Raw genomic sequence first — 14,433 nt, 5'->3', positions numbered from 1 at the left:
TGAGCAATTGTTCCATTTTAATGGATGTGATTGCATTTGCATAGAATTTCCCAAATTATTTCATTATACCTGAAGATCAAATGTTTAAAAATATACTTAATATTGATAAGGAAAATAGGGTAGAAAATTTATCTGAAAAATTGCAATAAAAAAAATAGTGCGTAGAGTCCCTCCGCGCGGAAGAAGTTAAGCTTCGCAACCTGCGACGTTAATTGTAGAAGAATCAGCAGTCGTAGAAGGATCACTAGTTCTATTCAACGACTCTTTTTCCTGCTCTGCTCGCTTCCGTGCTCGGTAATCACGGTAATATTGTGCATTTTTCCCTCGTGGACCTATGGAACCAGTGGAAGTGCTTGTGGTTGCCTCATCGCCACAAAATGTATTTGTATTAATAATGTATGTGTTGGAACTTGTATTGTTACTGAAGTTAGCATAAGCAGATTATGTTGGAACTTGTATTATTACTGAAGTTAGCATAAGCATATCGGGCAACAGAAGGAGAGAGGATTTTGGTGTTCTATTAAGTTTGTTGACATTTTATACGATATTAAGAATACGAAATAAAGTTTAATTATTATTATTATACGTTTGTATTACGTTTCAGTTACTTAAGATTACGATAAATTAGATCCTGTGTAAGCAGCGATTAAGAATCTTTATTCAGTAACAACAAGTGGCGTCCGTTGATTTTGAACGAACTAAAATGTCTGACGACGAAGCGAAAGCAAAAGATGCAGAGGTTGCATTAGGAAACGACAAGGTTGAGAAATTGCGGAAAGAAAGAACAAATTTACGAAGAATATTTACCACGACTTGTAATAAGTTTGATACGAAAGAGAAGGAAGAAAAAGTCGAGGGTAAGGAGATTTCCTCAATATTTAATAAGTTAGCAGATAAAGCCGAGCGTTTATTCATAGTTGATCGTCAAATATCAGAATTAAGTGATCAATCAGATAAAGACTATGATGAAATTGAAACTTATAGAGAGCACTTTATCGAAATAAAAACTGAGTACGAAGACTACTTTCTAGTAAATAAGAGTCATTCTGTACTATCTGATACAGAGCCAGTTGGGAAGTTGAGACTTCCAAAGATAGAATTAAAAGAATACGACTTAGTGCCACGTACTTGGGTTGCCTTTTGGGCACAATTTAGTCGCATTGACGAAGATGCAAGTATACGGGAGGAAGATAAATTTCAATATCTTCTTTCATCTTGGAAGCAGAGTTCAAAAGCTCGCAGTATTGTTGAAAGTTATCCACCTTCTAAGAACAATTACATTAAGGTTATCAAGCATCTCAAGTCAAGGTTTGGCAGACGTGATTTATTAATAGACGTGTTTATAAGGGATCTTTTAACCCTGGTCTGAATTGTACGATAAGCTCGGTTCATCTTTGAGAGCTCTAGAAACATTGGGCGTAACTACTCAAAACTATGCTGCCATGTTATACCCAGTTGTTGAATCGTGTCTTCCAAGTGATGTATTAAAGGCTTGGGATAGATTTTCATTAAAAACTGAGGTGGAGGATGAAGAGACAGCTCAACTTACGAAAGAGAAATTGTTAGAAAAGTTGCTGTCCTTTCTTCGTCGCGAGGTAGAAGGGGAAGAGCATCGGGCGTTAGCCGAAAAGGCTTTTGGACAGCCTTCAAAAAGTAAAAGGGAATCTTCTAGCAAAGAAGAACCAACAGCAATGACTTTAACATCTTCCTTTGAAAAGTCCAGTAAGATTGAGTGCATATTTTGTCAGAAAAGACATGCCAGTCAAGACTGTCATAAGGCTGCCTCAATGAAGCCAGAAGAAAGAAAATCAATTGTTCTACGTAAACGCTGTTGCTTGGTATGCTTGAAGATTGGACACTTGGCGAAAAATTGTCGCAGTAGCGTTCACTGTCTGGTGTGTGGAAGGCGACAATACGTAATTTTGTGTCCGGAACTGCCTAAAGAAAATAAGGTTCAAATTTCCGATGAATCAAGAGTGGAAATGAATACGTCTACGTTATTTACGGAACTTATGCCTCAAAGGGTAATATACTTGAAAACATTATTGCTACGTTTAAGAAATGGAAATCAAGAACGTTACGTTAGAGCTTTACTGGATGACGGATCACAGCGATCATACTTAACCAAAAATTTAGTTAAAGAGTTACGATTAAATCCTTCAGGAACAGAGTTATTGTCCCAAGGATTATTTGGAGGTACGCAAACTTCCGAAGTCAGACATGGTCGCTACGCCATCACTGTTGAGAGCATCAATAGAACTTTTTCATACAACATATTAGTTTTGGATCAGCCCAAGATTTGTTCATCTTTACCTCGCATACGTGACGCAAATCTGATACGAGAATTGAAGTCTCGAGGTATTGAGCTTACCGATGTTGGTCCAGAGATTCCTCCAATTGAGATGCTGATTGGTGCCGATTTTCTAGGAGGAATATTGACAGGAAGAATAGAATTTTTGCCGTCGGGAGTCACAGCCATAGAGACGAAGCTCGGATGGAGCGTTTTAGGCCAAGGAAAGAAAAGCACTATAAATATGGTATCCTTAAGTATGCATCTTTCTGAAGTACACAAGCTATGGGACTTAGAGTCCTTGGGAATCACAGATCCCACTGAAAGAAAAACAACTAATGAGCTAGACGAAGAAACCGTAACCTTTTTCAAAGAGACAATTCAAAAATCTGGTGACAGGTATGAGGTAGCACTTCCATGGCTAACAGGACATCCTCCCCTGTATGAGGGATATGACCAGGCTGAAGCAAGACTACGTACGGTCACTAAGCGTCTTTTGAAAGACAATAACTATGAACTGTATAAAAATGTTTTGCAGCAATGGAAGGATGACAACATCATAGAGGAAGTGACGGGAAGCGAAATATCAAATTCTAGAGCTTGTCATTACCTACCACATCATCCTGTTATAAAATTGTCAAGCTCTACTACTAAGATCAGACCGGTCTTTGACGCATCATACAAACGTCCGGGGTATGCCTCTTTGAATGAATGTCTAAGCACAGGACCTAGCCTATCACATCAAATACCTCATCTAATAAGTAAATTCCGTTGTGGTGCCATTGGAGTGATTGCAGACATCAAGCAGGCATTTCTGCAACTGTCTTTAATTCCCGAAGATAGAGACTACGTTAGGTTCCTTTGGTGGGAAGACAAGGAGCATGTTAAGCTGAAAATCTACAGACATTGCCGTGTTGTCTTTGGTGTTTCGTCAAGCCCATTTCTTCTGAACTCAACAATTAACTTCCATCTAGAGTCTCAGGAATTCCAAACAGAAAACCTAGAAAAAACTATCAATCGTCTGAAAGAAGGATTTTATGTTGACAACTTAGTCACGAGTGTGGATACCTGCGAAGAACGGGAAGAACTGCAATCGCAAGCTATAGAAATAATGAGAAAAGGTTCCTTCGAATTAAGATGTGGGGCCTTCAATGGAATACAAGACCAGAAAGACCAGAGTGTACTTGGACTAAAATGAAATACGCATACGGATGAACTCTATTGTGCTGGTAGTCAAGCATTTTTCTCAGAATATAAAGTCCTTTCAAAGAGAAAACTTCTTTCTATTGTCAACAGCATATACGACCCAATTGGATTTACATCACCTGCAACATTATTACCGAAATTATTGCTTCAAGAAGCTTGGAAAAACAAGATAAGCTGGGACGAAGAATTGCCTCCGGATATTCAGCAACGATATAAGCACTGGGCGAAACATGTTGATCTCATAGAACAGTGCAGAATACCTCGTCAATTGATGCAAGGATCTATTGAGAGCACTAGCTTGCATGTCTTTACCGATGCTTCTGCAGACGCTTATGCTTGCTGTGTATACTTACGTACTGAAAAGGAAACAGACACGTCTATCCAGTTAATTTCTGCCAAAGCCAGAGTAGCCCCAATGAGGAGACCAACAATTCCCCGTTTAGAATTACTTGGAGCCGCAATGGGTGCAAGATTAGCATGTACCGCTCTTGAGGCAATACAACGGCCTTTACGAATGGTTTTTTGGGTCGATTCAATGGTTGTCCTTAGTTGGATAATGAAGGGAGAGCCATGGAACACTTTCGTCGGTAACCGTGTAAGAGAAATACGAAAGCTCACAGATGTTAACAGTTGGAGATATGTACCAGGAACTATGAATCCGGCCGATCTACCGTCTCGCTCTTGCGGTTGGAAGGAGTTGATAGAAAGTCGATGGTGGGAGGGGCCCGCCTGGTTAAAGGAAGCGGAGAACACTTGGCCAAATACTGAGATTACAATGCCTGAAGAAGCTTTGGTTGAAAGAAAGAAATGTGTCATCTCCAGTGTCAATATCAACTTACAGGAAAACTTCAGCAAAAGGCTTCTGTACTTCTCCAATTATAGCAAAATTTTACGAATGGTAGCTTGGATGATGCGATTTGTCAACAATGCCATAAATAAGTCTATACGAGTAGCATCCGAGTTAACAAGTGCAGAAATACAGAATGCAGAACTTGCCGTCATAAAACTGGTTCAAAAAGAACAGGCTCCTGATTTAATGAAAAAATACTCGAAGTCGATCCGATTTTACGAAGAGTCTGAAGTCTTAAAGATTGAAACTAAGTTGGTTTCGGGGGAAGATCCAGAAGAATTCCAGAGACCAACAGTATTACCCGATCATCCTATCGTGAGACTGTACGTTGAACATGTCCATAAAGCCATGATGCACAGTGGTGTACAAACAACTCTGAACCGCATTCGAGAGCTTTACTGGATTCCTCGTGGTCGGAGGGTAGTTCGTGAAGTCATAAGCAAATGCGTGGTCTGCAAGCGTTACTCAAGTAAACCAGTACAACCAGATACATCACCTCTACCCATGGATAGAACAAAACGCATTTCTGCATTTCAAATCACGGGTGTAGACTTGGCCGGGCCTTTGCAACTACGTCAAGGTATCAAGGCTTGGATTGTTTTATTTACCTGTGTGGTGTATAGAGCCATTCATCTGGAGCTCGTTACATCATTGTCATCCGAAGCATTCATGCAAGCAATGAGAAGATTCTTTGCAAGAAGAGGGAGGTGCTCGATAATGTATTTGGACAACGGGACGAACTTCACTGGAACAGCACGAGCCCTTCAGTCATTGAACTGGGAGGAATTGCAATCTCAATTTGCCCTGCAAAACATCAAATGGCATTTTAGCCCACCTACCGCACCATGGTATGGTGGATGGTGGGAGAGAATGGTCCGTAGCATCAAAGAAGTTTTACGAAAGTGCTTGGGAAGGGCTTGCGTGACGTACGATGAAATGCACACGTTATTGTGCGAAGCTGAAAGTGTTATCAATGGGAGACCACTCACCTATCTTTCAGATGATCCAAATGAAATGACACCAATAACACCAGCTCATTTCATACAAGACATAAGAGGATCAGAAACGCATGACATAGACATTGTCTCCTCCAAGCATTTACTGAAAAGAGTAAGGTATCTACAAAGTTTACGTGAAAATTTACGAAAACGCTTCCAGAAGGAATATTTAGGTGAACTTGTACGAAACCCAAAATCTAGGTCAAAGCAGAAGGAAATTTCTGTAGCAGAAATAGCTCTTATTGGATGCGAGAGCACGAAGAGACTGAACTGGCCATTGGGTTGTGTTGTTGAACTGTTTCCTGGCAAAGGACGCAATACGAAGAGTAGCGAAGTTACGAGTTGCTAATGGCTACCTCGTGAGACCATTGCAGAGACTGTATCCACTCGAAATGTCTGTCAGTGAGTTTCCATCTGACACAACAGCAAATGAAAAGGATTGCAGCGCCATCTAGATCAAGGCGTGCAACAAAAACTTTAACTGCAATCTTCGTAGGAGATATAAACTTTCACTTCCACTTCTACTCTCTCTGTGATCATGTATACAAAAAAAACACATGTACGATCAACTATGTTTTTAAGCATGTACCAATAATCTGAATATATTTATATAGTAATTTACATGTTGCATTTATTTATTATTATTGTTTATAAGATGCAGCATACCAAAACACTTCAGTGGTGACCCATGGATATTTGGATACTCAACATATCTTCCAAACGCAAGTAAGTGGAGTTAATCTTTCTGTCTGATTTTCTGTCATACGGGCTTGAAATTTTTCAATATCATTATTTAATTAGATAGTTTTAATATTCCATTCGTTTTTATTTAACGTAATGTCTACGGAAAATAGTCCTTTGCCGGTAGAAATGCCGGAAGTGCATGCGGTAGGAATTAAGTTACCCGCCTTTTGGGAAAAAGCTCCAGAATTATGGTTCGTAAACGTTGAAGCACAATTTTCTGTTTCACGAATAGTTTGTGACCGCACAAAATATTTTCACATCATTTCAACCTTAAATTCGGAAACACTATCATATGTTAGTGATATTGTATTAAATCCACCAGCAGAGGATAAGTATAGCGCCCTCAAAACTCGCCTAATTTCGGAATTTTCTGATTCGGAGCAGAAAAGGATCAAAGCTTTACTTTCAGAGCTCGTATTGGGAGATGACAAACCATCACACTTACTGCGTAAAATGCGCAATCTCGCAGACAAAAAATTATCGGACGAATTTTTAAAAACGCTATGGATTCAGCGTCTCCCTGAATCAGCTCAAGCAATCATTAGCATTTCTGAGGGTAACCTAGATAAGCTGAGTTTAATGGCTGACAAGATTTTAGATATTTCCCCCAATACATCTAAAGAGGTACACGCAGTCAAAAATGACGTATCCGAAATTGCAGAATTGAAAGGACAAATAGCCGCACTTACTGAACAAGTTAGCCGACTTACGGCAGCTAACGAACGTCAACCGCGCTATCGCTCGCGCCATTTTTCGCAAGGTAGATATCGTTCGCAAACTCCGCGTCGTGAGCAAACTGAGCTATGTTGGTATCATCAAAAATTTGGAAATAAAGCAAAGAAATGTAATCAACCATGTAAATTTTCGGAAAACTAATGAAGAAATCACATGTGGCGCAATGTGATTTCCGGAATCAGGGATCTAGTCGTCTTTTTATACATGATCCGAAAACTCGACGTCATTATTTAATAGACAGCGGAAGCGATGTTTGCGTGCTGCCGTATTCGTCAAACCTAACATTTAATTCCTCACCCTCTATGGTTTTATATTCAGCTAATAATTCGCCTATCAAAACATATGGCACCAAAGTAATTTCTCTTGATTTAAATTTACGCCGCGATTTCAAATGGACGTTTATAATAGCTAATGTTAGCAAACCTATAATTGGCGCAGATTTTCTAAAACATTTTGGTTTATTGATAGATTTAAAAAATTCTTGCTTAAGAGATTCTATAACTAACTTAAAAACTCAAGGATCTATTATTCGTTATTCTGGAAAAAGCGTGACATTGATTTCTAAAGACATGGCATTTCATGAAATTTTAAATAAGTACAAAGAAATTTTACAACCACATCCAGGTTCAAATAAACCAAAACATAACACTGTTCATAAAATTATAACGAGAGGCCAACCTGTTTTCGCACGACCACGACGTCTTAATCCTAAACAATTAGTAATCGCAAAGAAGGAATTTCAAATAATGATGGAGCAGGGTATTTGTCGCCCCAGTAAATCTAATTGGTCGAATCCTTTGCACATGGTGCCAAAACCAAATGGAGATTTTCGACCAACGGGGGACTATAGGGCATTAAATCGCCTAACTCAAAAAGACAGATATCCATTACCGCATATACAAGACTTCTCTCAGAATTTACATAGTAAACAAATTTTTTCTAAAATTGACTTAACTCGTGCGTATAACCAAATTCCGGTTCACCCGGATGACGTCCCAAAAACCGCAATTACAACACCCTTTGGACTCTTCGAATTTTTATATATGCCATTTGGGCTTTCTTGTGCGGCACAAACTTTTCAAAGGTTTATGAACGAAGTCTTATATGGTTTTGATTTTGCTTTTGCTTATTTGGACGACATATTAATTTTTAGTACTTCAAAAAAAGAACATTGTGAGCATTTGGAAATGGTCTGTAAAAGGCTTTCGGAATATGGCATACGAGTAAATATTGCTAAGTGTGTGCTTGGATCGAAAGAACTATCATTCTTAGGATATTTGATTAACAGTGAGGGTATTAAACCGCTTCCCGAAAGAATCAAACCTATTTTAAATTTTAAGCTACCGAGCACGGTAAAAGAATTAAGACGATATTTAGGTCTTTTAAATTACTATCGTCGAAATATACCTCAAGCAGCTAGCACACAGGCCTTATTATGCAATTATCTAAAAGGCAGTAAAAAGTCTGATAAATCAGTTATTCAGTGGACAGAAGATTCCATAAAAGCTTTCGAGGATTCAAAGCAACAGATCGCTAACGCAACTTTACTCTTTCACCCTGATCCTAACGCACAATTAGCATTACATGTTGATGCGTCAGACTTCGCGATAGGCGCAGTCTTGCATCAAGTCACTAAAACTGGTTTACAGCCTTTAAGTTTTTTCTCTAGAAAACTAACGGAAACCGAAAAGAAATATTCAGCCTATGATCGCGAACTTTTGGCAGCATATAGTGCAATAAAGCATTTTCGTTACATGGTCGAAGCTCGAACCTTTACGTTATACACGGATCATAAGCCACTCGAATTTGCTTTTATGCAGAAAAACGAAAAATGCACTCCGAGGCAGCTGCGCCAATTAGATTACATTGGCCAATTTACCACAGATATACGCCATATTAAAGGGATAGAAAATATTCCAGCCGATATGCTGTCACGTATTGAAGCAATATCATGCCCATCGCCAATCGATTTTAAAAAAATAGCACAAGAGCAGAATTCCGATCCCGAACTTCAAACAATATTAACAGACCAGAATTCTTCATTAAAACTTAACAAATTAGTGTTGCCAGATAGTGAGGTGGAATTATATTGCGATATCGCTACAGGAAAAATCCGCCCATATATTCCTAAATCTCAACGTCAAATAGTTTTTAATGCATTACATAATTTAGCCCACCCGGGAACTAAAAGTACAGTAAAATTAGTTACCGATCGTTTTGTTTGGTCTAATATAAATTCTGACTGTTCTAAATGGTCACAAGCATGTATACCGTGCCAGAGGTCTAAGATTTCCAAACATACAAAAAGTGAGGTTAAACGGATCCCGGTAGAAAATAAGCGTTTTTACCACATACATTTAGATTTAATCGGACCGCTACCCCCATCAGAAAGTTATACATATTGCCTAACAATAATAGATAGGTTCACTCGGTGGGTAGAACTTGAGCCATTAAAAAACATCGAAGCTGAAACGGTCGCATCAGCTATTTATAAGGTATGGATTTCCCGTTTCGGAGTTCCAGGAATCATTACTACTGATCAGGGCCGACAATTCGAGTCTAGGCTTTTTCGAGCACTTGCAATTTTTTTGGGATGTAAACATGTACATACATGTGCCTTTCACCCCCAATCTAATGGGTTAATTGAAAATTTTCATCGCACATTAAAATCAGCCATAAAAGCCCATTTGACAGATCGTTGGACGGATAGATTGCCTACTATACTCCTTGGCTTAAGAGCAACATATAAACCAGAGTTACATGCTACCTCTAGTGAACTGGTGTATGGCCAATGTCTTAGGCTACCTGGTGAAATTTTTACTAAATCACCAAATGATGTCAACACACCAGAATTTATCAAAGCGCTCAAAGAGTACTTTGCTAGTATAAATCCATCTCCAACATCGAATCATGGTAGGAGACAATTATTCATTCCACAGAAGCTGAATACCTGTTCGCAAGTTTTCTTGAGATATGATGCTGTTAGAGCTCCGTTAAGACCACCTTATGATGGACCTTATCCAGTCTTATCCAGAACTGAGAAATTTTTCAAAATCTTGAAAAATGGCAAGGAACTGGTAGTAACAGTGGATAGACTAAAACCAGCATTTATCTTATCTGCAGAGGACATGACAGAACCTCAGAGATCAACGGAACCAGAGCCGTTGCCACCAGCAATCAGCAACACACCTCCACCAGCAAACCAGCTAGTCCCGAACAGCAGGTCTCCACCAGTAGAACAACCAATCGTGGCCAGCAGGTCATCCAGATCTGGCCGACGAATCAAACTTCCAGTGAGATTTGCCTAACGCTGCTGCTGGGAAGGGGGTACTGCAGCGCCATCTAGATCAAGGCGTGCAACAAAAACTTTAACTGCAATCTTCGTAGGAGATATAAACTTTCACTTCCACTTCTACTCTCTCTGTGATCATGTATACAAAAAAAACACATGTACGATCAACTATGTTTTTAAGCATGTACCAATAATCTGAATATATTTATATAGTAATTTACATGTTGCATTTATTTATTATTATTGTTTATAAGATGCAGCATACCAAAACACTTCAGGATAAACAGGTCGATGTCGACTCTGGTGATTTAAAGTCTTCAGCAACTCCTATCCCAAGACCTCTCAAACCTAATGATGAGACTTTCATTCCTATGACAGAGGTTTCCCAACCTGTGAAACTGACTCGTAGAGGTCGAAAAATAGTTCCACGCCAACGTTTGGACTTGTAGACTGCATATATTTTAAGCTAGGACTTTAAAATACTTGTTTTTCATAGTGTGTTTATTAATATGTTTACTTCCTAATTTACATTTGTGGTTAGTTAATTGGGTATACTATAGCCTACGTCACGGATCGTGTTATTCCTACTAAATTTAACTAGTAAACAGCATTTTCTGCGAACCTGATTTCTAGCAACAAGTAAAAGCATCAAACGAAGTGTCTTGTTTATAAGTCGCTACTCGCCAGGTTGGAATTGTATTAGTCTAGTTCGTTTGGAAATAATTTATATTGTTGTTTTACCGAAGTTTATGAATTTAGTAAACATATTTAAAACTCAGTTTCTTAATTAAACTAAAAGGTAAATGTTATTCCTAGTAAGTGGAAGTAGTTGTGCTTTTTTCATATTATACCCAATTGTAAGTTTTGTATTGTGTCTAAGCTTGATTGCAATTCGCGATCGCAACGCTCGAGTACGCCGTCTAGCGGGAGCCTGTAAATATCGGACATTAATTTATCACGTTTTCATTTAGTTCCATCAAAGTCATTGACTGAATCAGACGCCATTTTTTAGCAGCAAATAAAAAACAAAATTTCCCTAAGGAAAAGGCCGAAGAACTTGAAAAAAATCTCCAGAATATTAGTAAATCTTTCAGGAACAGAACACGCCAAACATTTGAAGAAAAATTCCTCAATAATTTTTAATTTCTATTATCAACAAACTTGCAACTGATGACTTCCGATTTCGGATACTGTTACAGATGTGTGTATTAAGCTAAAATGCATTTCTTCTGCCTTCAATTCATTACGAATTAAAGTGAAGTCAACATTGCTTTCGTCATTCCAGTGAATAAATATGAATTCAGAACATACAGAATTGTAATAGTTATAGCATATTCTTCTTCGTTATAGAATAGTATATATTTCTGTATCCATATAATTCGGAAAACAACAATAAAAAATTATCCAAGTTACTTGAAATAGTGCCATTTGTGCTGATTCTTAATTAATTTAAATCGTTTTCTTGGTAAGTTTTTTTTAATTTTGAAAGAATAAGTTCAACTAGAATTCAGCTATTCTGTTTTTAGCTACATATTCAAATTCATATCAATTATAAAATTTTGCTATGTAGTATGTTATCTAAAAGTAATGAAGGTATAAACTATGTATCTATTATTTGAGAATAAAGTTTTCAAACAAGGAACTTATCATTTTGGAATTCTCCGGGAATCATAAATCAGGTAAGTGCAATGATTTTTACAATAAAAAATTTGCTTGTAAATATTTTTTTTTCATTTGATGATGGTTCTCTACAGAATGGTTTTTTACGTCTGATTAAGAACTATAAGAATAATAAAAAGAGAAACAATATGAAAGTTTTTATTTCAATGTTAATAATTCTTAAAATCGTTTTTTTTATCCTAAGAATTCTTTATTTTCCGTTTTTTAGTTTATAATTTTTTGATAAAAATTGTTCTCAAAATACTTTTGAAAAATTAAAAGTTATAACATTATGTGTTTATGTATACTTCTTGTATATTCCAATGTTTGAAATAATATGATTCAGAAAAGTATGGAATAAAAAATTCGGTACTTACGACGTATTAACGCCACCGCCGCTACAGATTTGGCGGTTTTTAAGTGCCGCCAATCTACACTTAAAATTTTTGCGACAGTTCATAAAATAAAACACTTTATTTAAAATCAAAATAGTTAATTGAATTTCGGTGGAAAATGAGCCGATATAGAGTTTAGCATAGATTCAAAACAATCATATCGCCATATGAACTCTGATGAATAAGATTCCAAATGAAATAACATTTCCAAAACGTACGTTTGTCAAGATAAAGTTTTATGTTGTGGGAATTGGTACATTTTCGTTTTTTCTGTAAAATATTTCCCTCCTGAAAAAATAAAATTGCATCTTGTTTTGTTTTTGGCAAATCCCAAAGACGAATATTCGTAGCACTAAAAATGGCGACAAAAAAGAATTGTTTTTTGTTTTTGTTTCGTCAGCATTCTTTATTTTACGTTTCTTAGTTTCTAAATAATGATTTTTATTGAAACTTGAAATTTTTTGATAAAAATTGTTGTCAAAAAACGTTGTTTACAAAATTAAATTTCATAAAATTATGAGGCTTATGTATACTTTTTGTTCATTTTAATTTTTGAACTAATATGATTCTTAAAACTATAGAATGTAAAGTTTAAATGGGCCTTTCATGTTATATCATTACATTTAGTAATACTATTTCTCGGGCATTAGGTTTTAACTCTTATAAGAATATACATATTTTTTTCTGTTAATGTACAAATATTTTTCCGATGTGTTTTGGATATTCCTTCTCTAATAAAAAGAGATACCATTTTGTTTTCGGTTGTACAAGAAAGAAGATCAAGCATTTTTCTTTTTTAAATTTAATAAGCCACATTAAAGAAGGAACGTTGCAATGCTACACGCTACATTAACGACGTCTCCAGAGTAACTGAATGACGGTTCATATGGAAATCGCAGGTAAGCGTCTCATACAACAACGCCCCCTATAGTTCGTTGCGATCGCGAATACAAAAGGTGGGAGTATGTTGGAACTTTTATTGTTACTGAAGTTAGCATAAGCAGATTATGTTGGAATTTGTATTATTACTGAAGTTAGCATAAGCATATCGGGCAACAGAAGGAGAGAGGATTTTGGTGTTCTATTAAGTTTGTTGACATTTTATACGATATTAAGAATACGAAATAAAGTTTAATTATTATTATACGTTTGTATTACGTTTCAGTTACTTAAGATTACGATAAATTAGATCCTGTATAAGCAGCGATTAAGAATCTTTATTGAGTAACAACAGTATGTGAATGCGTCATAATGTAATTTCAGGAGAATAAACCTAACAATCAATTGATGTTCACAAGAGACGTACCTTGACATAACCTTAAATCTGTCGCATTGTCCGTGGGATTGTTTTCACTCATTTTTTACAATTGTTATCCACTAAATTTGAAAATAAAAAATACTACCCTATTAAATTATGTGTGTATCAAAACAAACTAAAAACATATTCATAGAAAAACAGTACTTTTATTATTTTTATGCTAGGGAGAACCAAAACAATATGGAAATGAATGAGCGAAAACTGGATCCTACCACGTGATTTCCCGGCCAATAAAAATGTATCGTTAAACGTTTAACATAACCTTGTTGGAAGTCGCATAGGAAGTATAACTTCAATTAATAAAATTTAAATGTGTTGAATTTTAAGTTGGTAGATATCGCATATTGATATTTACACACTGTTTTCATATTTCTAAAGTGATAACTCAAACATATCTCAAGCAGATTTTTTTAATGAAATATTTTAAGCATTATTTAGAAAAAACTGCAAATATCTTTACTAATTTTATTTATTTATTGTACAAATATACTGTAATCAACTTCTTGTAGTTGCATTTGGTATGAATTTTTACTTCAATAAAAGTTTTTTAAGTACGAAGATTCTCGATCGCAACGCTCGAGTACGCCGTCTAGCGGAAGCCTGTAAATATCAGACATTAATTTATCACGTTTTCATTTAGTTCCATCAAAATCATTGACTGAATCAGACGCCATTTTTTAGCAGCAAATAAGAAACAAAATTTCTCTAAGGAAAAGGCCGAAGAACTTGAAAAAAATCTCCAGAATATTAGTACATCTTTCAGGAACAGAACACGCCAAACATTTGAACCGATTTCGGATACTGTTACAGATGTGTGTATTAAGGTAAAATGCATTTCTTCTGTCTTCAATTCATTACGAATTTAAGTGAAGTCAAAGTCAACATTGCTTTCGTCATTCCAGTGAATAAATATGAATTCAGAACATACAGAATTGTAAAAGTTATA

General features: G+C 36.4%; 3 protein-coding genes across 3 annotated transcripts; all 3 read left to right on the top strand.

The window, feature by feature from the left end:
• The first annotated feature begins 1,442 nt into the window (after positions 1–1,442).
• LOC122272078 (uncharacterized) lies at positions 1,443–5,693 on the top strand. The gene is made up of 2 exons (XM_087166911.1): positions 1,443–3,470; positions 3,561–5,693. The coding sequence occupies exons 1-2, from the start codon at positions 1,443–1,445 to the stop codon at positions 5,691–5,693; spliced, it is 4,161 nt and encodes a 1,386-aa protein (XP_087023037.1).
• A 113-nt stretch (positions 5,694–5,806) lies between these two features.
• LOC107447367 (uncharacterized) lies at positions 5,807–10,335 on the top strand. The gene has a single exon (XM_016062255.4). The coding sequence runs from the start codon at positions 6,964–6,966 to the stop codon at positions 10,129–10,131; it is 3,168 nt and encodes a 1,055-aa protein (XP_015917741.4). The 5' UTR covers positions 5,807–6,963; the 3' UTR covers positions 10,132–10,335.
• LOC147808170 (uncharacterized) lies at positions 6,182–6,964 on the top strand. The gene has a single exon (XM_087166910.1). The coding sequence runs from the start codon at positions 6,182–6,184 to the stop codon at positions 6,962–6,964; it is 783 nt and encodes a 260-aa protein (XP_087023036.1).
• Positions 10,336–14,433: the final 4,098 nt, after the last annotated feature.

The sequence above is a fragment of the Parasteatoda tepidariorum genome, chromosome 6 (assembly GCF_982258835.1).
Source record: "Parasteatoda tepidariorum strain Cologne lab strain chromosome 6, Ptep-v5.0, whole genome shotgun sequence".
Lineage (NCBI taxonomy): Eukaryota > Metazoa > Arthropoda > Arachnida > Araneae > Theridiidae > Parasteatoda > Parasteatoda tepidariorum.
Note: the sequence above shows the minus strand (reverse complement) of the source record. Positions and strands in the feature narration are given on the sequence as shown.